The 27,774-nt window shown below is 50.4% G+C and overlaps 1 protein-coding gene across 2 annotated transcripts in view; it reads right to left on the bottom strand.

Annotated features, from left to right (window-relative positions):
* Positions 1 to 27,774, bottom strand: part of LOC140405531 (sterol O-acyltransferase 2-like) — a 172,601-nt gene that overhangs the window by 18,524 nt on the left and 126,303 nt on the right. For both annotated transcript variants that reach the window (XM_072494088.1, XM_072494087.1), the window contains exons 9-10: positions 13,534 to 13,618; positions 10,165 to 10,210 (exon numbers count right to left, since the gene is read on the bottom strand). In XM_072494088.1, the coding sequence (XP_072350189.1) occupies positions 10,165 to 10,210; positions 13,534 to 13,618 (131 nt within the window). The remainder of the gene's footprint in view (positions 1 to 10,164; positions 10,211 to 13,533; positions 13,619 to 27,774) is intronic.

The following is a 27,774-nucleotide window of genomic DNA, read 5'->3' as shown; positions in this document are numbered from 1 at the left end:
GGCGAACTAAAAGGAAAGTGGGAAGAAGAACTAGGGGAGGAGATAGAGGAGGGTATGTGGGCTGATGCCCTAAGCAGGGTAAATTCCTCTTCCTCATGCGCCAGGCTTAGCCTGATTCAATTTAAGGTGCTACATAGAGCACACATAACGGGAGCAAGATTGAGCAGGTTCTTTGGAGTGGAGGACAAATGTGGGAGGTGTGGCGGGAGCCCGGCAAACCACGCACATATGTTTTGGGCGTGCCCGGCACTGGAAGGGTATTGGAAGGGAGTGACGGGAGTGATTTCGCGGGTGGTGAAGGCCCGGGTCAAACCAGGCTGGGGGTTAGCTCTATTTGGAGTTGCGGAAGAGCCGGGAGTGCAGGAGGCGAAAGAGGCCGACGTTGTGGCCTTTGCGTCCCTAGTAGCCCGGCGCAGGATCCTACTCATGTGGAAGGAGGCGAAACCCCCCGGACTGGAGGCCTGGGTAAATGATATGGCGGGGTTCATTAAACTGGAGCAGATAAAGTTTGCCCTGAGAGGATCGGCTCAAGGGTTCACCAGGCGGTGGCAGCCATTTCTCGACTACCTAGGGGAACGTTAGAGGGAAGACAGATGACCAGCAGCAGCAACCCAGGGGGAGGGGGGGGGCGGAGGGGGGGTTTAGTTTAGGTCAAAGATAAAGGGGTTTTGTTACTTGTGTATTGTTTAAAATTTCTGTATTGTTATTGTTGCGTTTGCTTTGTAAGAGGGGAAAAATTGTTGTTTGGGAAAAAAATTTCAATAAAACATTTATATAAAAAAAAAAAAGATAGTGTTGAGGATTGTCAGAAGATGCAGCAGGACATAGATAGGTTGGAGACTTGGGCAGAGAAATGGCAAATGGAGTTTAATCCGGACAAATGTGAGGTAATGCATTTTGGTAGGTCTAACATAGAGGGGAAATATACCGGAAATGGCAAAACTCTCAGGAATATAGAAAGTCAGAGAGATCTGGGCGTGCAGGTCCACAGATCTTTGAAAGTGGCAACACAAGTGGACAAGGTAGTCAAGAAAGCAGACGGAATGCTCGCCTTCATTGGACGGGGCATCGAGTATAAAAACTGGCAAGTCAGGCTGCAGTTGGATAGAACCTTGGTAAGGCCCCACTTGGAATATTGCTTGGAATGTTTTGAGGAGGTGTGCGAGGCAGGTTTTTTACACAGAGGGTGGTGAGTGCCTGGAACGCGTTGCCAGGGGAGGTTGTGGAAGCAGATACATTAACGGCGTTCAAAAGGCATCTTGACAAATACATGGACAGGACGGGTATAGAGGGATACGGCACAAGGAAGTGCTGAGGGGTTTGGCCAAGGCTGGTATCATGGCCGGTACAGGCTTGGAGGGCCGAATGGCCTGTTCCTGTGCTGTATTGTTCTTTGTGCTTTATATACACATAATTCACACAGTTACTGGGTTAGCCAACCTCCTATACTCCAGCCATTTTGTTAAAAGTTAATCCAAGCTCGAAGTCTATATCCTGAGTCATCAGTGGGACACGGGTTCAAATCCTTTGGGCAATCAGAACAAATGTACCTCAAGTATTTGGCAAAACCATGGGGGAGTTAAAATCAAACAGGTATGTCCAATCAATACTGTACTTCATCATTCCATGTGATCACTCTGCGATCCATCCATGACTCTGCAATCCTTCCATGACTCTGCAATCCACCCATTACTCTGCAATCCATCCATAACTCTGCAATCCATTCATCACTGTGGAATCCATCCATAACTCTGCAATCCATCCATTACTCTGCAATGCATCCATCACTCTGTCCTCTATCAATCACTCTGAAATCCATCCATCACTCTGCGCTCTATCCATCACTCTGCGCTCTATCCATCACTCTGCGCTCTATCCATCACTCTGCGCTCTATCCATCACTCTGCACTCTATCCATCACTCTGCACTCTATCCATCACTCTGCACTCTATCCATCACTCTGCACTCTATCCATCACTCTGCACTCTATCCATCACTCTGCACTCTATCCATCACTCTGCACTCTATCCATCACTCTGCAATCCATCCATCACCCTGCAATCCATCCATCACTCTGCAATCCATCCATCACTCTGAATCATAGAATCATAGAATTTACAGAGCAGAAGGAGGCCATTCAGCCCATCGAGTCTGCACTGGCTCTTTGAAAGAGCACCCTACCCAAGCCCACACCTCCACCCTATCCCCATAAACCAGTAACCCCACCTTGACTATCCTTGACTCTGCCCTCTATCCATCACTGTACAATCCATCTATCACTCTGCACTCTATCGATCACTCTGCAATCTATCCATCACTCTGCAATCCATCCATCACTCTGAATCTATCCATGACTCTGCGCTCTATCCATCACTGTACAATCCATCTATCACTCTGCACTCTATCGATCACTCTGCAATCTATCCATCACTCTGAATCCATCCATCACTCTGCCCTCTATCCATCATTCTGCAATCCATCCGTCACTCTGCAATCCATCTGTCACTCTGCAATCCATCTGTCACTCTGCAATCCATCCGTCACACTGCACTCTATCCATCACTCTGCAATCCATCCATCACTCTGCCCTCTATCCATCATTCTGCAATCCATCCGTCACTCTGCAATCCATCTGTCACTCTGCAATCCATCTGTCACTCTGCAATCCATCCGTCACACTGCACTCTATCCATCACTCTGCAATCCATCCATCATTCTGCACTCTATCCATCATTCTGCACTCTATCCATCATTCTGCACTCTATCCATCATTCTGCACTCTATCCATCATTCTGCACTCTATCCATCATTCTGCACTCTATCCATCATTCTGCACTCTATCCATCATTCTGCACTCTATCCATCATTCTGCACTCTATCCATCACTCTGCAATCCATCCATCACTCTGAATCCATCCATCACTCTGCAATCCATCCATCACTCTGCAATCCATCCATCACTCTGCAATCCATCCATCACTCTGCAATCCATCGATCACTCTGCAATCTATCCATGACTCTGCAATCTATCCATGACTCTGAATCCATCCATGACTCTGCCCTCTATCCGTCACTCTGCAATCCATCCGTCACTCTGCAATCCATCCGTCACTCTGCAATCCATCCGTCACTCTGCAATCCATCCGTCACTCTGCAATCCATCCGTCACTCTGCAATCCATCCGTCACTCTGCAATCCATCCGTCACTCTGCAATCCATCCGTCACTCTGCAATCCATCCGTCACTCTGCAATCCATCCGTCACTCTGCAATCCATCCGTCACTCTGCAATCCATCCGTCACTCTGCAATCCATCCGTCACTCTGCAATCCATCCGTCACTCTGCAATCCATCCGTCACTCTGCAATCCATCCGTCACTCTGCAATCCATCCGTCACTCGGCAATCCATCCGTCACTCGGCAATCCATCCGTCACTCGGCAATCCATCCGTCACTCGGCAATCCATCCGTCACTCTGCAATCCATCCGTCACTCTGCAATCCATCCGTCACTCTGCAATCCATCCGTCATTCTGCACTCTATCCATCATTCTGCACTCTATCCCTCACTCTGCAATCCATCCCTCACTCTGCAATCCATCCCTCACTCTGCAATCCATCCATCACTCTGCACTCTATCCATCACTCTGCACTCTATCCATCACTCTGCAATCCATCCATCACTCTGCAATCCATCCATCACTCTGCAATCCATCCATCACTCTGAATCCATCCATCACTCTGAATCCATCCATCACTCTGAATCCATCCATCACTCTGAATCCATCCATCACTCTGAATCCATCCATCACTCTGACTCCATCCATCACTCTGACTCCATCCATCACTCTGAATCCATCCATCACTCTGAATCCATCCATCACTCTGAATCCATCCATCACTCTGAATCCATCCATCACTCTGAATCCATCCATCACTCTGAATCCATCCATCACTCTGAATCCATCCATCACTCTGAATCCATCCATCACTCTGAATCCATCCATCACTCTGAATCCATCCATCACTCTGAATCCATCCATCACTCTGTCATCTATCCATCACTCTGCACTCTATCCATCACTCTGCACTCTATCCATCACTCTGCACTCTATCCATCACTCTGCACTCTATCCATCACTCTGCACTCTATCCATCACTCTGCACTCTATCCATCACTCTGCACTCTATCCATCACTCTGCACTCTATCCATCACTCTGCACTCTATCCATCACTCTGCACTCTATCCATCACTCTGCACTCTATCCATCACTCTGCACTCTATCCATCACTCTGCACTCTATCCATCACTCTGCACTCTATCCATCACTCTGCACTCTATCCATCACTCTGCACTCTATCCATCACTCTGCTATCTATCCATCACTCTGAATCCATCCATCACTCTGAATCCATCCATCACTCTGACTCCATCCATCACTCTCACTCCATCCATCACTCTGAATCCATCTATCAATCTGCAATCCATCCATCACTCTGAATCCATCTATCAATCTGCAATCCATCCATCACTCTGAATCCATCCAACACTTTGCAATCCATCCATCCGTCACTCGGAATCCACCCATCACTCTGCACTCTATCCTTTACTCTGCACTCTATCTATCACTCTGCAATCCATCCGTCACTCTGCAATCCGTCCGCCACTCTGCAATCCGTCCGTCACTCTGCAATCCGTCCGTCACTCTGAATCCGTCCGTCACTCTGAATCCGTCCGTCACTCTGAATCCGTCCGTCACTCTGAATCCGTCCGTCACTCTGAATCCGTCCGTCACTCTGAATCCGTCCGTCACTCTGAATCCATCCATCACTCTGAATCCATCCATCACTCTGCCCTCTATCCATCCATCACTTTGCAATCCATCCATCACTCTGCAATCCATCCATCACTCTGTCATCTATCCATCACTCTGCACCCTATCCATCACTCTGAATCCTATCCATCACTCTGCACCCTATCCATCACTCTGCACCCTATCCATCACTCTGCACCCTATCCATCACTCTGCACCCTATCCATCACTCTGCACCCTATCCATCACTCTGCACCCTATCCATCACTCTGCACCCTATCCATCACTCTGCACCCTATCCATCACTCTGCACCCTATCCATCACTCTGCACCCTATCCATCACTCTGCACTCTATCCATCACTCTGCACTCTATCCATCACTTTGAATCCATCCATCACTCTGAATCCATCCATCACTCTGTCCTCTTTCCATCACTCTGCACTCTATCCATCACTCTGCACTCTATCCATCACTCTGCACTCTATCCATCACTCTGCACCCTATCCATCACTCTGCACCCTATCCATCACTCTGCACCCTATCCATCACTCTGCACCCTATCCATCACTCTGCACCCTATCCATCACTCTGCACCCTATCCATCACTCTGCACCCTATCCATCACTCTGCACCCTATCCATCACTCTGCACCCTATCCATCACTCTGCACCCTATCCATCACTCTGCACCCTATCCATCACTCTGCACCCTATCCATCACTCTGCACCCTATCCATCACTCTGCACTCTATCCATCACTCTGCACTCTATCCATCACTCTGCACTCTATCCATCACTCTGCACTCTATCCATCACTCTGAATCTATCCATCACTCTGAATCCATCCATCACTCTGTCCTCTTTCCATCACTCTGTCCTCTATGCATCACTTGGCACTCTATTCATCACTCTGCATTCTATCCATCACTCTCCACTCTATCCATCACTCTCCACTCTATCCATCACTCTCCACTCTATCCATCACTCTGCACTCTATCCATCACTCTGCACTCTATCCATCACTCTGCACTCTATCCATCACTCTGCACTCTATCCATCACTCTGCACTCTATCCATCACTCTGCACTCTATCCATCACTCTGCACTCTATCCATCACTCTGCTATCTATCCATCACTCTGCTATCTATCCATCACTCTGAATCCATCCATCACTCTGAATCCATCCATCACTCTCACTCCATCCATCACTCTCACTCCATCCATCACTCTGAATCCATCTATCAATCTGCAATCCATCCATCACTCTGAATCCATCTATCAATCTGCAATCCATCCATCACTCTGAATCCATCCAACACTTTGCAATCCATCCATCCGTCACTCGGAATCCACCCATCACTCTGCACTCTATCCTTTACTCTGCACTCTATCTATCACTCTGCAATCCATCCGTCACTCTGCAATCCGTCCGTCACTCTGCAATCCGTCAGTCACTCTGAATCCGTCCGTCACTCTGCAATCCGTCCGTCACTCTGCAATCCGTCCGTCACTCTGCAATCCGTCCGTCACTCTGAATCCATCCATCACTCTGAATCCGTCCGTCACTCTGCCCTCTATCCATCCATCACTTTGCAATCCATCCATCACTCTGCAATCCATCCATCACTCTGTCATCTATCCATCACTCTGCACCCTATCCATCACTATGAATCCTATCCATCACTCTGCACCCTATCCATCACTCTGCACCCTATCCATCACTCTGCACCCTATCCATCACTCTGCACCCTATCCATCACTCTGCACTCTATCCATCACTCTGCACTCTATCCATCACTCTGCACTCTATCCATCACTCTGCACTCTATCCATCACTCTGCACTCTATCCATCACTCTGCACTCTATCCATCACTCTGCACTCTATCCATCACCCTGCACTCTATCCATCACCCTGCACTCTATCCATCACCCTGCACTCTATCCATCACTCTGCACTCTATCCATCACTCTGCACGCTATCCATCACGCTGCACTCTATCCATCACGCTGCACTCTATCCATCACGCTGCACTCTATCACTCTGAATCCATCCATCACTCTGAATGTATCCATCACTTTGCAATCCATCCATCACTCTGAATCCATCCATCACTCTGAATCCATCCATCACTCTGCCCTCTATCCATCACTCTGCCCTCTATCCATCACTCTGCCCTCTATCCATCACTCTGCCCTCTATCCATCACTCTGCCCTCTATCCATCACTCTGCACTCTATCCATCACTCTGCACTCTATCCATCACTCTGCACTCTATCCATCACTCTGCACTCTATCCATCACTCTGCACTCTATCCATCACTCTGCACTCTATCCATCACTCTGCACTCTATCCATCACTCTGCACTCTATCCATCACTCTGCACTCTATCCATCACTCTGCACTCTATCCATCACTCTGCACTCTATCCATCACTCTGCACTCTATCCATCACTCTGCACTCTATCCATCACTCTGCACTCTATCCATCACTCTGCACTCTATCCATCACTCTGCACTCTATCCATCACTCTGCACTCTATCCATCACTCTGCACTCTATCCATCACTCTGCACTCTATCCATCACTCTGCACTCTATCCATCACTCTGCACTCTATCCATCACTCTGCACTCTATCCATCACTCTGCACTCTATCCATCACTCTGCACTCTATCCATCACTCTGCACTCTATCCATCACTCTGCACTCTATCCATCACTCTGCACTCTATCCATCACTCTGCACTCTATCCATCACTCTGCACTCTATCCATCACTCTGCACTCTATCCATCACTCTGCACTCTATCCATCACTCTGCACTCTATCCATCACTCTGCACTCTATCCATCACTCTGCACTCTATCCATCACTCTGCACTCTATCCATCACTCTGCACTCTATCCATCACTCTGCACTCTATCCATCACTCTGCACTCTATCCATCACTCTGCACTCTATCCATCACTCTGCACTCTATCCATCACTCTGCACTCTATCCATCACGCTGCACTCTATCCATCACGCTGCACTCTATCCATCACGCTGCACTCTATCCATCACGCTGCACTCTATCACTCTGAATCCATCCATCACTCTGAATGTATCCATCACTTTGCAATCCATCCATCACTCTGAATCCATCCATCACTCTGAATCCATCCATCACTCTGAATCCATCCATCACTCTGCACTCTATCCATCACTCTGCACTCTATCCATCACTCTGCACTCTATCCATCACTCTGCACTCTATCCATCACTCTGCACTCTATCCATCACTCTGCACTCTATCCATCACTCTGCACTCTATCACTCTGAATCCATCCATCACTCTGCATTCCATCCATCACTCTGCAATCCATCCATCACTCTGCAATCCATCCATCACTCTGCAATCCATCCATCACTCTGCAATCCATCCATCACTCTGCCCTCTATCCATCACTCTGCCCTCTATCCATCACTCTGAATCATCCGTCACTCTGCAACCCATCCATCACTCTGCAATCCATCCGTCACTCTGCACTCTATCCATCACTCTGCACCCTATCCATCACTCTGCACTCTATCCATCACTTTGCAATCCATCCATCACTCTGAATCCATCCATCACTCTGAATCTATCCATCACTCTGAATCTATCCATCACTCTGCCCTCTATCCATCACTCTGCCCTCTATCCATCACTCTGCCCTCTATCCATCACTCTGCCCTCTATCCATCACTCTGCCCTCCATCCATCACTCTGAATCCATCCATCACTCTGAATCCATCCATCACTCTGAATCCATCCATCACTCTGTCCTCTTTCCATCACTCTGTCCTCTTTCCATCACTCTGCACTCTATCCATCACTCTGCACTCTATCCATCACTCTGCACTCTATCCATCACTCTGCACTCTATCCATCACTCTGCACTCTATCCATCACTCTGCACTCTATCCATCACTCTGCACTCTATCCATCACTCTGCACTCTATCCATCACTCTGCACTCTATCCATCACTCTGCACTCTATCCATCACTCTGCACTCTATCCATCACTCTGCACTCTATCCATCACTCTGCACTCTATCCATCACTCTGCACTCTATCCATCACTCTGCACTCTATCCATCACTCTGCACTCTATCCATCACTCTGCACTCTATCCATCACTCTGCACTCTATCCATCACTCTGCACTCTATCCATCACTCTGCACTCTATCCATCACTCTGCACTCTATCCATCACTCTGCACTCTATCCATCACTCTGCACTCTATCCATCACTCTGCACTCTATCCATCACTCTGCACTCTATCCATCACTCTGCACTCTATCCATCACTCTGCACTCTATCCATCACTCTGAATCCATCCATCACTCTGAATCCATCCATCACTCTGAATGTATCCATCACTTTGCAATCCATCCATCACTCTGAATCCATCCATCACTCTGAATCCATCCATCACTCTGAATCCATCCATCACTCTGCCCTCTATCCATCACTCTGCCCTCTATCCATCACTCTGCCCTCTATCCATCACTCTGCCCTCTATCCATCACTCTGCACTCTATCACTCTGAATCCATCCATCACTCTGCCACTCTGAATCCATCCATCACTCTGAATCCATCTATCACTCTGCAATCCATCCATCACTCTGCAATCCATCCATCACTCTGCCCTCTATCCATCACTCTGCCCTCTATCCATCACTCTGAATCCATCCGTCACTCTGCAATCCATCCGTCACTCTGCAATCCATCCGTCACTCTGCAATCCATCCGTCACTCTGCAATCCATCCGTCACTCTGCAATCCATCCGTCACTCTGCAATCCATCCGTCACTCCACCCTCTATTCTGCAATCCACCCATCACTCTGAAGTCCATCCATCATACTTGTTACTTCTCCTCTGCTGATATTTCTTTCTGTGGAAATACAGGTTTTCCAATCCGAATGGGTCATTTCATGACAAGGAAACATTTCCAGGGTGATGTGGAGAGTGTGGGAGAGTGGGAGTGGCTGAGTTGCTCTTCGAGAGGGGCAGCACTGAGCTGATGGGCTGAATGGTCTGTTGTGCTATAACCATTCCATACCTTCAGTCACAATGTCTGGCGCCCAATGTCATGTCTGGGGGAATTGGCTGGGAGTTTGGGGCTGTGGAGGGAGTTTGTGGAGCAAAGCCAATCTCTACCCCTTCAAATATATAAATGGAGCTTCCTTGTGGATTGGACAGGGGAGTCAGTGGAACTCCCTTGGGCCTCCCTGTTCAGCTCACTCACTCTTGCACCCATCGCCAGTCGTTCACCTGACCGCATGAGGTATTTAGATTTTAAAATTCCATGTCGTTCTCACCTGAGCAAAATTCAGTGCCACGTACTTCCACCTGATCCTTGGAGTTCTGCAATAAAACGCCCGGAATGAAATTGAAAAGGATGTTTTTCCATTTCAGCTATGCCAATCATAACTCCGACATTTCAAAGAGCTACACAGCCAATGAAGGTGGCAAAGTGGTTAGCACTGCTGCTTCACAGCGCCAGCTGTTTAAAGTAACCAACAGTGTGGCAATCCTGTTACATGGGAACTGAGTGTCAGCTTGGATTTTGTCCTCGTCTTTCTGGAGTGGGTCTGGAGCACACCCAGTCTTCTGTTTCAGAAGCCAGGGTGCTACACACACAGAGGGGGCACTCGATACTTCCTGTGAAAATACAGGCAGGAAGGAGCCAGCTATACTAGCTGGATAGGAATGAAGATCAGTACCACTGATACTGGCATTTTACCAGGGAGATACAATGGGTAGACATGGTATTGAATGATGAGATGAACAATGGGAAAAATGCATTTAAAATGGAAAAAAAATTAGATCATAGAATAGAATTTACAATGCAGAAGGAGACCATTCGGCCCATCAAGTCTGCACCGGCTCTGGGAAAGAGCGCCCCACTTAAGCCCCACACCTCCACCCTATCCCCGTAACTCAGTAACCCCACCTAACCTAAGGGCAATTTATCCTGGCCAATCCACCTAACCTGCACATCTTTGGACTGTGGGAGGAAACCGGAGCCCCCGGAGGAAACCCACGCAGACACGGGGAGGACGTGCAGACTCCGCACAGACAGTGACCCAAGCCGGAATCAAACCTGGGACCCTAGAGCTGTGAAGCAACTGTGCTAACCACTGTGCTACCATGCGGTGTATTGAATGAACTAAACAAACCCAAAATTACAAAACTCCTGGTCCAGATAATAATATAATAATCTTTATTGTCACAAGTAGGCTTACATTAACACTGCAATGAAGTTACTGTGAAAAGCCCCTAGTCGCCACATTCCGGCGCCTGTTCGGGTCACAGAGGGAGAATTCAGAATGTCCAAATTACCTAACAAGCACGTCTTGGGCAGCACGGTAGCACAGTGGTTAGCACTGTGGCTTCAGAGCGCCAGGGTCCCGGGTTCGATTCCCGGCTGGGTCACTGTCTGTGCGGAGTCTGCACGTCCTCCCCGTGTGTGCGTGGGTTTACTCCGGGTGCTCCCGTTTCCTCCCACAGTCCAAAGACGTGCAGGTTAGGTGGATTGGCCGTGATAAATTGTCCCTTTGTGACCAAGAAAAGGTTAGGAGGGGTTATTGGGTTACGGGGATAGAGCGGAAGTGAGGGCTTAGATGGGTCGGTGCAGACTCGATGGGCCGAATGACCTCCTTCTGCACTGTATGTTCTATGTCTTTCGGGACTTGTGGGAGGAAACCAGAGCACCCGGAGGAAACCCAGGCAGACACGGGGAGAACATGCAGACTCCGCACAGACAGTGACCCAAGCCGGGAATCGAACCTGGGACCCTGGAGCTGTGAAACGATAGTGCTAACCACTGTGCTACCATGCTGCCTGATAGATTGCAGATGTGCATTTTGAAAGATTCTGGGGAAGAAATGGCAGAGATATTCGCATTCATATTTATTAATTCATCAGAAAAAGGACTGGCAGATAACTAATGGCATTCCTAACAGAATATGTCCAGGGAATCATAGGGCAGTCAATGTTAGAAAAAATAGCGGAATCTTTACTGAAAGAAAGAATAGAAGGACTTCTAGAAATGAGAAATAGAATGATGATAGTCAGCAGGGATTTCAAAAGAGGAAAGCTTGTTTGTACCAACCTTGTTGAATTTTCTGAGGAGCGAACCGAGAGAGTAGACAATGGTAATGTAGTAGATGACATTTATCTGGATTTTCAAAAGGCCTTTGATAAGGTTCCCCACAGTAGACAAGCGAATAAGGTGAGAGAATGTGGAGCCAGTGAACAAGTGGTGGAATGGAGTGCGAACTAGCTTCAAGACAGAAAGCAGAGTGTAGGAATAAAGGTCTGTTACTCAGAGAGGCAGAAGGTGGGAAGTAGTGATGCACAAGGATCAGTACCAGGTTCATTGCTGTCCACAATTTACATTCACCATTTGGAGTTTGGAATCAAATCTCTAAATTTGTGGGTGACACCAAATTGTGAGGGAGTTGGTCAACACTGACGAAGACTGCAATAAATTACAGGAGGACATTGCAGAACAGGCTAATAATTGACAAGTGAAGTTTAACATACATTTTGGAGGGAAGAATAGGGAGGTCACTTATTACTTGGAAGGTGCAAGTCTAGATGGGGGAGATGAACGAAGGGATTCTCAGATACGAATACACCAATCACTAAAATCACAGGTTAGTGAGGTCATAAAAAAGCAAGCCCAGCATTAACAGAGGGATAGAATTGAAAAGTAGGTGAGTTATAGTCTGTTTTGAAACTTGGTTCGATCACACTTGGAGCACTGTGTACAGTTCTGGTCTCCATGTTATTAAAGGATATCGAGGCACTGGAGGGGGTGCAGAGAACATTGACAAGGATGATCCCAGTAATGTGCGGGTTTACCTGTCAGGAAAGGGTGGACAGGCCAGGTCTTTACTCTCCGGGAGAAAGGAAGACTGAGGGGTGACCTCACAGAGGTGTTTAAAATTCGGAAAGGTTTTTGATGGAGTGGATCCAGAGAGAAGGTTCCCTCTTGTGGGGCAGAGGATCACCAGAGATCATCAATATCAGATAATCACCACGAAATCCAATCGGAGGAACTTGTGACTCCAGCTGCAAACAGGCGTGTGTAAGTGTGTACTTACCCTGTCAGGCAGCTCAGAGTGGAGCATACCTCTGGCAGTCAAATGAGGAAAATGTACTCTGCAGGATGTGACACAGGAGGGGGATCTGGGATACTGGTGGATAAAGGCCTGAAGCCATCGGCAGAGTGCGGTAACTAGAACGCAAATCAGGCTTTGGACTTTATGCCCAGGGGGACGGAGCAGAAACCTCAGGGAGTATCGATTTTGTAGTGAGCTCTTGCCCAGCCTCACCCGGAGTACTGACAACAGCTCTGGGCTCCGTGTCGTGGGAAAGGCAGCAAAGAGAGAGAGCAGCGAAGGACAATGGAACTGAGGTTTGAGGCAAGGCCCCAGGTTACAGGGAGAGGCTCCAGGAATCGGGAATGTTCACACGAGCGAGGAGAATTGAAATCATGAAATGAGAAATTCAGGACGGATTCGGATATGTATCTGTAGGAATATTTAATCAAGGGGATAGGTTCTAGATGGACCATTCCAGGTCAAATCATTCCTGAATCAAGGTCACAGTTGAATTAAAGAGCAGCAGGGAGCGGATCCCCTTTTTCCAATAGGAGAGGAAGGAGAAACACTACATACCTAGGATAAGACTCCCGATAGATGAGCGTGGGACAGAACAGGAAGTAGAGGTAACTCGAGAACTTTTGCACCTGAAGCACTTCCCCTAATAAATAAAAGACAGAGACTTAAATCATGTTTCATTCCACTATTTCAGTAAGTCAGGTTAGTTTCAGACAGAGGTCAAAGGCCATGGGCTGTTGTCTTGAGACAGAGAAGCAGGGTAAGAGGTGAGGGGTGAACACTGGATCAGGGTCAGAGGTGAGGTATGGCCAATGGGTGAACACTGGATCAGGGTCAGAGGTGAGGAATGGCCAATGGGTGAACACTGGATCAGGGTCAGAGGTGAGGAATGGCCAATGGGTGAACACTGGATCAGGGTCAGAGGTGAGGTGTGGCCAATGGGTGAACACTGGATCAGGGTCAGAGGTGAGGAATGGCCAATGGGTGAACACTGGATCAGGGTCAGAGGTGAGGTGTGGCCAATGGGTGAACACTGGATCAGGGTCAGAGGTGAGGAACGGCCAATGGGTGAACACTGGATCAGGGTCAGAGGTGAGGAATGGCCAATGAGTGAACACTGGATCAGGGTCAGAGGTGAGGAATGGCCAATGAGTGAACACTGGATCAGGGTCAGAGGTGAGGAATGGCCAATGGGTGAACACTGGATCAGGGTCAGAGGTGAGGTGTGGACGCTGGGTGAACACTGGATCAGGGTCAGAGGTGAGGAATGGCCAATGGGTGAACACTGGATCAGGGTCAGAGGTGAGGAATGGCCAATGGGTGAACACTGGATATGGGTCAGAGGTGAGGAATGGCCAATGGGTGAACACTGGATCAGGGTCAGAGGTGAGGTATGGCCAATGGGTGAACACTGGATCAGGGTCAGAGGTGAGGAATGGCCAATGACTGAACACTGGATCAGGGTCAGAGGTGAGGAATGGCCAATGGGTGAACACTGGATCAGGGTCAGAGGTGAGGTGTGGACGCTGGGTGAACACTGGATCAGGGTCAGAGGTGAGGAATGGCCAATGGGTGAACACTGGATCAGGGTCAGTGGTGAGGCGTGAACACTGGATCAGGGTCAGAGGTGAGGCGTGAACACTGGATCAAACACTCCCAGGACAGGTACAGCACGGGGTTAGATACAGAGTAAAGCTCCCTCTACACTGTCCCCATCAAACACTCCCAGGACAGGTACAGCACGGGGTTAGATACAGAGTAAAGCTCCCTCTACACTGTCCCCATCAAACACTCCCAGGACAGGTACAGCATGGGGTTAGATACAGAGTAAAGCTCTCTCTACACTGTCCACATCAAATACTCCCAGGACAGGTACAGCACGGGGTTAGATACAGAGTAAAGCTCCCTCTACACTGTCCCCATCAAACACTCCCAGGACAGGTACAGCACGGGGTTAGATACAGAGTAAAGCTCCCTCTACATTGTCCCCATCAAACACTCCCTGGACAGGTACAGCACGGGGTTAGATACAGAGTAAAGCTCCCTCTACACTGTCCCCATCAAACACTCCCAGGACAGGTACAGCACGGGGTTAGATACAGAGTAATGCTCCCTCTACACTGTCCCCATCAAACACTCCCAGGACAGGTACAGCACGGGGTTAGATACAGAGTAAAGCTCCCTCTACACTGTCCCCATCAAACACTCCCAGGACAGGTACAGCACGGGGTTACGTACAGAGTAAAGCTCCCTCTACACTGTCCCCATCAAACACTCCCAGGACAGGTAGAGCACGGTGTTAGATACAGAGTAAAGCTCCCTCTACACTGTCCCCATCAAACACTCCCAGGGCAGGTACAGCACGGGGTTAGGTACAGAGTAAAGCTTCCTGTACACTGTCCCCATCAAACACTCCCAGGACAGGTACAGCACGGGGTTAGATACAGAGTAAAGCTCCCTCTACACTGTCCCCATCAAACACTCCCAGCACAGGTACAGCACGGGGTTAGATACAGAGTAAAGCTCCCTCTACACTGTCCCCATCAAACACTCCCAGGACAGGTACAGCACGGGGTTAGATGCAGAGTAAAGCTCCCTCTACACTGTCCCCATCAAACACTCCCAGGACAGGTACAGCACGGGGTTAGATACAGAGTAAAGCTCCCCCGACACTGTCCCCATCAAACACTCCCAGGACAGGTCCAGCACGGGGTTAGATACAGAGTAAAGCTCCCTCTGCACTGTCCCCATCAAACACACCCAGGACAGGTACAGCATGGGGTTAGGTACAGAGTAAAGCTCCCTCTACACTGTCCCCATCAAACACTCCCAGGACAGGTACAGCACGGGGTTAGATACAGAGTAAAGCTCCCTCTGCACTGTCCCCATCAAACACACCCAGGACAGGTACAGCATGGGGTTAGGTACAGAGTAAAGCTCCCTCTACACTGTCCCCATCAAACACTCCCAGGACAGGTACAGCACGGGGTTAGATACAGAGTAAAGCTCCCTCTACACTGTCCCCAGCAAACACCCCCAGGACAGGTACAGCACGGGGTGAGATACAGAGTAAAGCTCCCTCTACACTGTCCCCATCAAACACTCCCAGGACAGGTACAGCACGGGGTTTGATACAGAGTAAAGCTCCCTCTACACTGTCCCCATCAAACACTCCCTGGACAGGTACAGCACGGGGTTAGATACAGAGTAAAGCTCCCTCTACACTGTCCCCATCAAACACTCCCAGGACAGGCACAGCACGGGGTTAGATACAGAGTAAAGCTCCCTCTACACCGTCCCCATCAAACACTCCCAGGACAGGTACAGCACGGGGTTAGATACAGAGTAAAGCTCCCTCTACACTGTCCCCATCAAACACTCCCAGGACAGGTACAGCACGGGGTTAGATACAGAGTAAAGCTACCTCTACACTGTCCCCATCGAACACTCCCAGGACAGGTACAGCACGGGGTTAGATACAGAGTAAAGCTCCCTCTACACTGTCCCCATCAAACACTCCCAGGACAGGTACAGCACGGGGTTAGATACAGAGTAAAGCTCCCTCTACACTGTCCCCATCAAACACTCCCAGGACAGGTACAGCACGGGGTTAGATACAGAGTAAAGCTCCCTCTACAGTGTCCCCATCAAACACTCCCAGGACTGGTACAGCACGGGGTTAGATACAGAGTAAAGCTCCCTCTACACTGTCCCCATCAAACACTCCCAGGACAGGTACAGCACGGGGTTAGATACAGAGTAAAGCTCCCTCTACACTGTCCCCGTCAAACACTCCCAGGACAGGTACGGCACGGGGTTAGATACAGAGTAAAGCCCCTCTACACTGACCCCATCAAACACTCCCAGGACAGGTACAGCACGGGGTTAGATACAGAGTAAAGCTCCCTCTACGCTGTCCCCGTCAAACACTCCCAGGACAGGTACGGCACGGTGTTAGATACAGAGTAAAGCCCCTCTACACTGACCCCATCAAACACTCCCAGGACAGGTACAGCACGGGGTTAGATACAGAGTAAAGCTCCCTCTACACTGTCCCCATCAAACACTCCCAGGACAGGTACGGCACGGGGTTAGATACAGAGTAAAGCTCCCTCGACACTGTCCCCATCAAACACCCCCAGGACAGGTACAGCACGGGGTGAGATACAGAGTAAAGCTCCCTCTACACTGTCCCCATCAAACACTCCCAGGACAGGTACAGCACGGGGTTTGATACAGAGTAAAGCTCCCTCTACATTGTCCCCATCAAACACTCCCAGGACAGGTACAGCACGGGGTTAGATACAGAGTAAAGCTCCCTCTACACTGTCCCCATCAAACACTCCCAGGGCAGGTACAGCACGGGGTTAGATACAGAGTAAAGCTCCCTCTATACTGTCCCCATCAAACACTCCCAGGACAGGTACAGCACGGGGTTAGATACAGAGTAAAGCTCCCTCTACACTGTCCCCATCAAACACTCCCTGGACAGGTACAGCACGGGGTTAGATACAGAGTAAAGCTCCCTCTACACTGTCCCCATCAAACACTCCCAGGACAGGCACAGCACGGGGTTAGATACAGAGTAAAGCTCCCTCTACACCGTCCCCATCAAACACTCCCAGGACAGGTACAGCACGGGGTTAGATACAGAGTAAAGCTCCCTCTACACTGTCCCCATCAAACACTCCCAGGACAGGTACAGCACGGGGTTAGATACAGAGTAAAGCTACCTCTACACTGTCCCCATCGAACACTCCCAGGACAGGTACAGCACGGGGTTAGATACAGAGTAAAGCTCCCTCTACACTGTCCCCATCAAACACTCCCAGGACAGGTACAGCACGGGGTTAGATACAGAGTAAAGCTCCCTCTACACTGTCCCCATCAAACACTCCCAGGACAGGTACAGCACGGGGTTAGATACAGAGTAAAGCTCCCTCTACAGTGTCCCCATCAAACACTCCCAGGACTGGTACAGCACGGGGTTAGATACAGAGTAAAGCTCCCTCTACACTGTCCCCATCAAACACTCCCAGGACAGGTACAGCACGGGGTTAGATACAGAGTAAAGCTCCCTCTACACTGTCCCCGTCAAACACTCCCAGGACAGGTACGGCACGGGGTTAGATACAGAGTAAAGCCCCTCTACACTGACCCCATCAAACACTCCCAGGACAGGTACAGCACGGGGTTAGATACAGAGTAAAGCTCCCTCTACGCTGTCCCCGTCAAACACTCCCAGGACAGGTACGGCACGGTGTTAGATACAGAGTAAAGCCCCTCTACACTGACCCCATCAAACACTCCCAGGACAGGTACAGCACGGGGTTAGATACAGAGTAAAGCTCCCTCTACACTGTCCCCATCAAACACTCCCAGGACAGGTACGGCACGGGGTTAGATACAGAGTAAAGCTCCCTCGACACTGTCCCCATCAAACACTCCCAGGACAGGTACAGCACGGGGTTAGATACAGAGTAAAGCTCCCTCTACACTGTCCCCAACAAACACTCCCAGGACAGGTACAGCATGGGGTTAGATACAGAGTAAAGCTCCCTCGACACTGGCCCTATCAAACACTCCCAGGACGGGTACAGCACGGGGTTAGATACAGAGTAAAGCTCCCTCTACACTGTCCCCATCAAACACTCCCAGGACAGGTACAGCACGGGGTTAGATACAGATTAAAGCTCCCTCGACACTGTCCCCATCAAACACTCCCAGGACAGGTACAGCACGGGGTTAGATACAGAGTAAAGCTCCCTCTACACTGTCCCCATCAAACACTCCCAGGACAGGTACAGCACGGGGTTAGATACAGAGTAAAGCTCCCTCTACACTGTCCCCATCAAACACTCCCAGGACAGGTACAGCACAGGGTTAGATACAGAGTAAAGCTCCCGCTACACTGTCCCCATCAAACACTCCCAGGACAGGCACAGCACGGGGTTAGATACAGAGTAAAGCTCCCTCTACACTGTCCCCATCAAACACTCCCAGGACAGGTACAGCACGGTGTTAGATACAGAGTAAAGCTCCCTCTACACTGTCCCCATCAAACACTCCCAGGACAGGTACTGCACGGAGTTAGATACAGTGTAAAGCTACCTCTACACTGTCCCAATCAAACACTCCCAGGACAGGTACAGGCCGCGGTTAGATACAGTGTAAAGCTACCTCTACACTGTCCCCATCAAACACTCCCAGGACAGGTACAGCACGGGGTTAGATACACAGTAAAGCTCCCTCTACACTGTCCCCAACAAACACTCCTAGGACAGATACAGCACGGGGTTAGATACACAGTAAAGCTCCCTCTACACTGTCCCCAACAAACACTCCCAGGACAGGTACAGCACAGGGTTAGATACAGAGTAAAGCTCCCTCTACACTGTCCCCATCAAACACTCCCAGGACAGGTACAGCACGGGGTTAGATACAGAGTAAAGCTCCCTCTGCACTTCCCCCATCAAACACTCCCAGGACAGGTCCAGCACGGGGTTAGATACAGAGTAAAGCTCCCTCTTCACGGTCCCCATCAAACACTCCCAGGACAGGTACAGCACGGGGTTAGATACAGAGTAAAGCTCCCTCTGCACTGCCCCCATCAAACACTCCCAGGACAGGTACAGCACGGGGTTAGATACAGAGTAAAGCTCCCTCTACACTGTCCCCATCAAACACTCCCAGGACAGGTACAGCACGGGGTTAGATACAGAGTAAAGCTCCCTCTACACTGTCCCCATCAAACACTCCCAGGACAGGTACAGCACGGGGTTAGATACAGAGTAAAGCTCCCCCTACACTGTCCCCATCAAACACTCCCAGGACAGGTACAGCACGGCGTTAGATACAGAGTAAAGCTCCCCCTACACTGTCCCCATCAAACACTCCCAGGACAGGTACAGCACGGCGTTAGATACAGAGTAAAGCTCCCTCTACACTGTCCCCATCAAACATTCCCAGGACAGGTACAGCACGGGGTTAGATACAGAGTAGAGCTCCCTCTACACTGCCCCCATCAAACACTCCCAGGACAGGTACAGCACGGGGTTAGATACAGAGTAAAGCTCCCTCTACACTGTCCCCATCAAACACTCCCAGGACAGGTACAGCACAGGGTTAGATACAGAGTAAAGCTCCCGCTACACTGTCCCCATCAAACACTCCCAGGACAGGCACAGCACGGGGTTAGATACAGAGTAAAGCTCCCTCTACACTGTCCCCATCAAACACTCCCAGGACAGGTACAGCACGGTGTTAGATACAGAGTAAAGCTCCCTCTACACTGTCCCCATCAAACACTCCCAGGACAGGTACTGCACGGAGTTAGATACAGTGTAAAGCTACCTCTACACTGTCCCAATCAAACACTCCCAGGACAGGTACAGGCCGGGGTTAGATACAGTGTAAAGCTACCTCTACACTGTCCCCATCAAACACTCCCAGGACAGGTACAGCACGGGGTTAGATACACAGTAAAGCTCCCTCTACACTGTCCCCAACAAACACTCCTAGGACAGGTACAGCACGGGGTTAGATACACAGTAAAGCTCCCTCTACACTGTCCCCAACAAACACTCCCAGGACAGGTACAGCACAGGGTTAGATACAGAGTAAAGCTCCCTCTACACTGTCCCCATCAAACACTCCCAGGACAGGTACAGCACGGGGTTAGATACAGAGTAAAGCTCCCTCTGCACTTCCCCCATCAAACACTCCCAGGACAGGTCCAGCACGGGGTTAGATACAGAGTAAAGCTCCCTCTTCACGGTCCCCATCAAACACTCCCAGGACAGGTACAGCACGGGGTTAGATACAGAGTAAAGCTCCCTCTGCACTGCCCCCATCAAACACTCCCAGGACAGGCACAGCACGGGGTTAGATTCAGAGTAAAGCTCCCTCTGCTCTGTCTCCATCAAACACTCCCAGGACAGGTACAGCACGGGGTTAGATACAGAGTAAAGCTCCCTCTACACTGTCCCCATCAAACACTCCCAGGAGAGGTACAGCACGGGGTTAGATACAGAGTAAAGCTCCCCCTACACTGTCCCCATCAAACACTCCCAGGACAGGTACAGCACGGGGTTAGATACAGAGTACAGCTCCCTCTACACTGTCCCCATCAAACCCTCCCAGGACAGGCACAGCACGGGGTTAGATTCAGAGTAAAGCTCCCTCTACACTGTCCCCATCAAACACTCCCAGGACAGGTACAGCACGGGGTTAGATACAGAGTAAAGCTCCCCCTACACTGTCCCCATCAAACACTCCCAGGACAGATACAGCACGGGGTTAGATACAGAGTAAAGCTCCCTCTACACTGTCCCCATCAAACACTCCCAGGACAGGTACAGCACGGGGTTAGATACAGAGTAAAGCTCCCTCTACACTGTCCCCATTAAACACTCCCAGGACAGGTACAACACAGGGTTAGATACAGAGTAAAGCTCCCTCTACACTGTCCCCATCAAACACTCCCAGGACAGGTACAGCACGGGGTTAGATACAGAGTAAAGCTCCCTCTACACTGTCCCCAGCAAACACCCCCAGGACAGGTACAGCACGGGGTGAGATACAGAGTAAAGCTCCCTCTACACTGTCCCCATCAAACACTCCCAGGACAGGTACAGCACGGGGTTTGATACAGAGTAAAGCTCCCTCTACATTGTCCCCATCAAACACTCCCAGGACAGGTACAGCACGGGGTTAGATACAGAGTAAAGCTCCCTCTACACTGTCCCCATCAAACACTCCCAGGGCAGGTACAGCACGGGGTTAGATACAGAGTAAAGCTCCCTCTATACTGTCCCCATCAAACACTCCCAGGACAGGTACAGCACGGGGTTAGATACAGAGTAAAGCTCCCTCTACACTGTCCCCATCAAACACTCCCTGGACAGGTACAGCACGGGGTTAGATACAGAGTAAAGCTCCCTCTACACTGTCCCCATCAAACACTCCCAGGACAGGCACAGCACGGGGTTAGATACAGAGTAAAGCTCCCTCTACACCGTCCCCATCAAACACTCCCAGGACAGGTACAGCACGGGGTTAGATACAGAGTAAAGCTCCCTCTACACTGTCCCCATCAAACACTCCCAGGACAGGTACAGCACGGGGTTAGATACAGAGTAAAGCTACCTCTACACTGTCCCCATCGAACACTCCCAGGACAGGTACAGCACGGGGTTAGATACAGAGTAAAGCTCCCTCTACACTGTCCCCATCAAACACTCCCAGGACAGGTACAGCACGGGGTTAGATACAGAGTAAAGCTCCCTCTACACTGTCCCCATCAAACACTCCCAGGACAGGTACAGCACGGGGTTAGATACAGAGTAAAGCTCCCTCTACAGTGTCCCCATCAAACACTCCCAGGACTGGTACAGCACGGGGTTAGATACAGAGTAAAGCTCCCTCTACACTGTCCCCATCAAACACTCCCAGGACAGGTACAGCACGGGGTTAGATACAGAGTAAAGCTCCCTCTACACTGTCCCCGTCAAACACTCCCAGGACAGGTACGGCACGGGGTTAGATACAGAGTAAAGCCCCTCTACACTGACCCCATCAAACACTCCCAGGACAGGTACAGCACGGGGTTAGATACAGAGTAAAGCTCCCTCTACGCTGTCCCCGTCAAACACTCCCAGGACAGGTACGGCACGGTGTTAGATACAGAGTAAAGCCCCTCTACACTGACCCCATCAAACACTCCCAGGACAGGTACAGCACGGGGTTAGATACAGAGTAAAGCTCCCTCTACACTGTCCCCATCAAACACTCCCAGGACAGGTACGGCACGGGGTTAGATACAGAGTAAAGCTCCCTCGACACTGTCCCCATCAAACACCCCCAGGACAGGTACAGCACGGGGTGAGATACAGAGTAAAGCTCCCTCTACACTGTCCCCATCAAACACTCCCAGGACAGGTACAGCACGGGGTTTGATACAGAGTAAAGCTCCCTCTACATTGTCCCCATCAAACACTCCCAGGACAGGTACAGCACGGGGTTAGATACAGAGTAAAGCTCCCTCTACACTGTCCCCATCAAACACTCCCAGGGCAGGTACAGCACGGGGTTAGATACAGAGTAAAGCTCCCTCTATACTGTCCCCATCAAACACTCCCAGGACAGGTACAGCACGGGGTTAGATACAGAGTAAAGCTCCCTCTACACTGTCCCCATCAAACACTCCCTGGACAGGTACAGCACGGGGTTAGATACAGAGTAAAGCTCCCTCTACACTGTCCCCATCAAACACTCCCAGGACAGGCACAGCACGGGGTTAGATACAGAGTAAAGCTCCCTCTACACCGTCCCCATCAAACACTCCCAGGACAGGTACAGCACGGGGTTAGATACAGAGTAAAGCTCCCTCTACACCGTCCCCATCAAACACTCCCAGGACAGGTACAGCACGGGGTTAGATACAGAGTAAAGCTACCTCTACACTGTCCCCATCGAACACTCCCAGGACAGGTACAGCACGGGGTTAGATACAGAGTAAAGCTCCCTCTACACTGTCCCCATCAAACACTCCCAGGACAGGTACAGCACGGGGTTAGATACAGAGTAAAGCTCCCTCTACACTGTCCCCATCAAACACTCCCAGGACAGGTACAGCACGGGGTTAGATACAGAGTAAAGCTCCCTCTACAGTGTCCCCATCAAACACTCCCAGGACTGGTACAGCACGGGGTTAGATACAGAGTAAAGCTCCCTCTACACTGTCCCCATCAAACACTCCCAGGACAGGTACAGCACGGGGTTAGATACAGAGTAAAGCTCCCTCTACACTGTCCCCGTCAAACACTCCCAGGACAGGTACGGCACGGGGTTAGATACAGAGTAAAGCCCCTCTACACTGACCCCATCAAACACTCCCAGGACAGGTACAGCACGGGGTTAGATACAGAGTAAAGCTCCCTCTACGCTGTCCCCGTCAAACACTCCCAGGACAGGTACGGCACGGTGTTAGATACAGAGTAAAGCCCCTCTACACTGACCCCATCAAACACTCCCAGGACAGGTACAGCACGGGGTTAGATACAGAGTAAAGCTCCCTCTACACTGTCCCCATCAAACACTCCCAGGACAGGTACGGCACGGGGTTAGATACAGAGTAAAGCTCCCTCGACACTGTCCCCATCAAACACTCCCAGGACAGGTACAGCACGGGGTTAGATACAGAGTAAAGCTCCCTCTACACTGTCCCCAACAAACACTCCCAGGACAGGTACAGCATGGGGTTAGATACAGAGTAAAGCTCCCTCGACACTGGCCCTATCAAACACTCCCAGGACGGGTACAGCACGGGGTTAGATACAGAGTAAAGCTCCCTCTACACTGTCCCCATCAAACACTCCCAGGACAGGTACAGCACGGGGTTAGATACAGATTAAAGCTCCCTCGACACTGTCCCCATCAAACACTCCCAGGACAGGTACAGCACGGGGTTAGATACAGAGTAAAGCTCCCTCTACACTGTCCCCATCAAACACTCCCAGGACAGGTACAGCACGGGGTTAGATACAGAGTAAAGCTCCCTCTACACTGTCCCCATCAAACACTCCCAGGACAGGTACAGCACAGGGTTAGATACAGAGTAAAGCTCCCGCTACACTGTCCCCATCAAACACTCCCAGGACAGGCACAGCACGGGGTTAGATACAGAGTAAAGCTCCCTCTACACTGTCCCCATCAAACACTCCCAGGACAGGTACAGCACGGTGTTAGATACAGAGTAAAGCTCCCTCTACACTGTCCCCATCAAACACTCCCAGGACAGGTACTGCACGGAGTTAGATACAGTGTAAAGCTACCTCTACACTGTCCCAATCAAACACTCCCAGGACAGGTACAGGCCGCGGTTAGATACAGTGTAAAGCTACCTCTACACTGTCCCCATCAAACACTCCCAGGACAGGTACAGCACGGGGTTAGATACACAGTAAAGCTCCCTCTACACTGTCCCCAACAAACACTCCTAGGACAGATACAGCACGGGGTTAGATACACAGTAAAGCTCCCTCTACACTGTCCCCAACAAACACTCCCAGGACAGGTACAGCACAGGGTTAGATACAGAGTAAAGCTCCCTCTACACTGTCCCCATCAAACACTCCCAGGACAGGTACAGCACGGGTTTAGATACAGAGTAAAGCTCCCTCTGCACTGCCCCCATCAAACACTCCCAGGACAGGCACAGCACGGGGTTAGATTCAGAGTAAAGCTCCCTCTGCTCTGTCTCCATCAAACACTCCCAGGACAGGCACAGCACGGGGTTAGATACAGAGTAAAGCTCCCTCTACACTGTCCCCATCAAACACTCCCAGGAGAGGTACAGCACGGGGTTAGATACAGAGTAAAGCTCCCCCTACACTGTCCCCATCAAACACTCCCAGGACAGGTACAGCACGGGGTTAGATACAGAGTACAGCTCCCTCTACACTGTCCCCATCAAACCCTCCCAGGACAGGCACAGCACGGGGTTAGATTCAGAGTAAAGCTCCCTCTACACTGTCCCCATCAAACACTCCCAGGACAGGTACAGCACGGGGTTAGATACAGAGTAAAGCTCCCCCTACACTGTCCCCATCAAACACTCCCAGGACAGATACAGCACGGGGTTAGATACAGAGTAAAGCTCCCTCTACACTGTCCCCATCAAACACTCCCAGGACAGGTACAGCACGGGGTTAGATACAGAGTAAAGCTCCCTCTACACTGTCCCCATTAAACACTCCCAGGACAGGTACAACACAGGGTTAGATACAGAGTAAAGCTCCCTCTACACTGTCCCCATCAAACACTCCCAGGACAGGTACAGCACGGTGTTAGATACAGAGTAAAGCTCCCTCTACACTGTCCCCATCAAACACTCCCAGGACAGGTACTGCACGGAGTTAGATACAGTGTAAAGCTACCTCTACACTGTCCCAATCAAACACTCCCAGGACAGGTACAGGCCGGGGTTAGATACAGTGTAAAGCTACCTCTACACTGTCCCCATCAAACACTCCCAGGACAGGTACAGCACGGGGTTAGATACACAGTAAAGCTCCCTCTACACTGTCCCCAACAAACACTCCTAGGACAGGTACAGCACGGGGTTAGATACACAGTAAAGCTCCCTCTACACTGTCCCCAACAAACACTCCCAGGACAGGTACAGCACAGGGTTAGATACAGAGTAAAGCTCCCTCTACACTGTCCCCATCAAACACTCCCAGGACAGGTACAGCACGGGGTTAGATACAGAGTAAAGCTCCCTCTGCACTTCCCCCATCAAACACTCCCAGGACAGGTCCAGCACGGGGTTAGATACAGAGTAAAGCTCCCTCTTCACGGTCCCCATCAAACACTCCCAGGACAGGTACAGCACGGGGTTAGATACAGAGTAAAGCTCCCTCTGCACTGCCCCCATCAAACACTCCCAGGACAGGCACAGCACGGGGTTAGATTCAGAGTAAAGCTCCCTCTGCTCTGTCTCCATCAAACACTCCCAGGACAGGTACAGCACGGGGTTAGATACAGAGTAAAGCTCCCTCTACACTGTCCCCATCAAACACTCCCAGGAGAGGTACAGCACGGGGTTAGATACAGAGTAAAGCTCCCCCTACACTGTCCCCATCAAACACTCCCAGGACAGGTACAGCACGGGGTTAGATACAGAGTACAGCTCCCTCTACACTGTCCCCATCAAACCCTCCCAGGACAGGCACAGCACGGGGTTAGATTCAGAGTAAAGCTCCCTCTACACTGTCCCCATCAAACACTCCCAGGACAGGTACAGCACGGGGTTAGATACAGAGTAAAGCTCCCCCTACACTGTCCCCATCAAACACTCCCAGGACAGATACAGCACGGGGTTAGATACAGAGTAAAGCTCCCTCTACACTGTCCCCATCAAACACTCCCAGGACAGGTACAGCACGGGGTTAGATACAGAGTAAAGCTCCCTCTACACTGTCCCCATTAAACACTCCCAGGACAGGTACAACACAGGGTTAGATACAGAGTAAAGCTCCCTCTACACTGTCCCCATCAAACACTCCCAGGACAGGTACAGCACGGGGTTAGATACAGAGTAAAGCTCCCTCTACACTGTCCCCAGCAAACACCCCCAGGACAGGTACAGCACGGGGTGAGATACAGAGTAAAGCTCCCTCTACACTGTCCCCATCAAACACTCCCAGGACAGGTACAGCACGGGGTTTGATACAGAGTAAAGCTCCCTCTACATTGTCCCCATCAAACACTCCCAGGACAGGTACAGCACGGGGTTAGATACAGAGTAAAGCTCCCTCTACACTGTCCCCATCAAACACTCCCAGGGCAGGTACAGCACGGGGTTAGATACAGAGTAAAGCTCCCTCTATACTGTCCCCATCAAACACTCCCAGGACAGGTACAGCACGGGGTTAGATACAGAGTAAAGCTCCCTCTACACTGTCCCCATCAAACACTCCCTGGACAGGTACAGCACGGGGTTAGATACAGAGTAAAGCTCCCTCTACACTGTCCCCATCAAACACTCCCAGGACAGGCACAGCACGGGGTTAGATACAGAGTAAAGCTCCCTCTACACCGTCCCCATCAAACACTCCCAGGACAGGTACAGCACGGGGTTAGATACAGAGTAAAGCTCCCTCTACACTGTCCCCATCAAACACTCCCAGGACAGGTACAGCACGGGGTTAGATACAGAGTAAAGCTACCTCTACACTGTCCCCATCGAACACTCCCAGGACAGGTACAGCACGGGGTTAGATACAGAGTAAAGCT

The sequence above is a fragment of the Scyliorhinus torazame genome, chromosome X, assembly GCF_047496885.1.
Source record: "Scyliorhinus torazame isolate Kashiwa2021f chromosome X, sScyTor2.1, whole genome shotgun sequence".
Taxonomy (NCBI): domain Eukaryota; kingdom Metazoa; phylum Chordata; class Chondrichthyes; order Carcharhiniformes; family Scyliorhinidae; genus Scyliorhinus; species Scyliorhinus torazame.
This window is presented reverse-complemented; position numbering and strand designations above follow the sequence as displayed.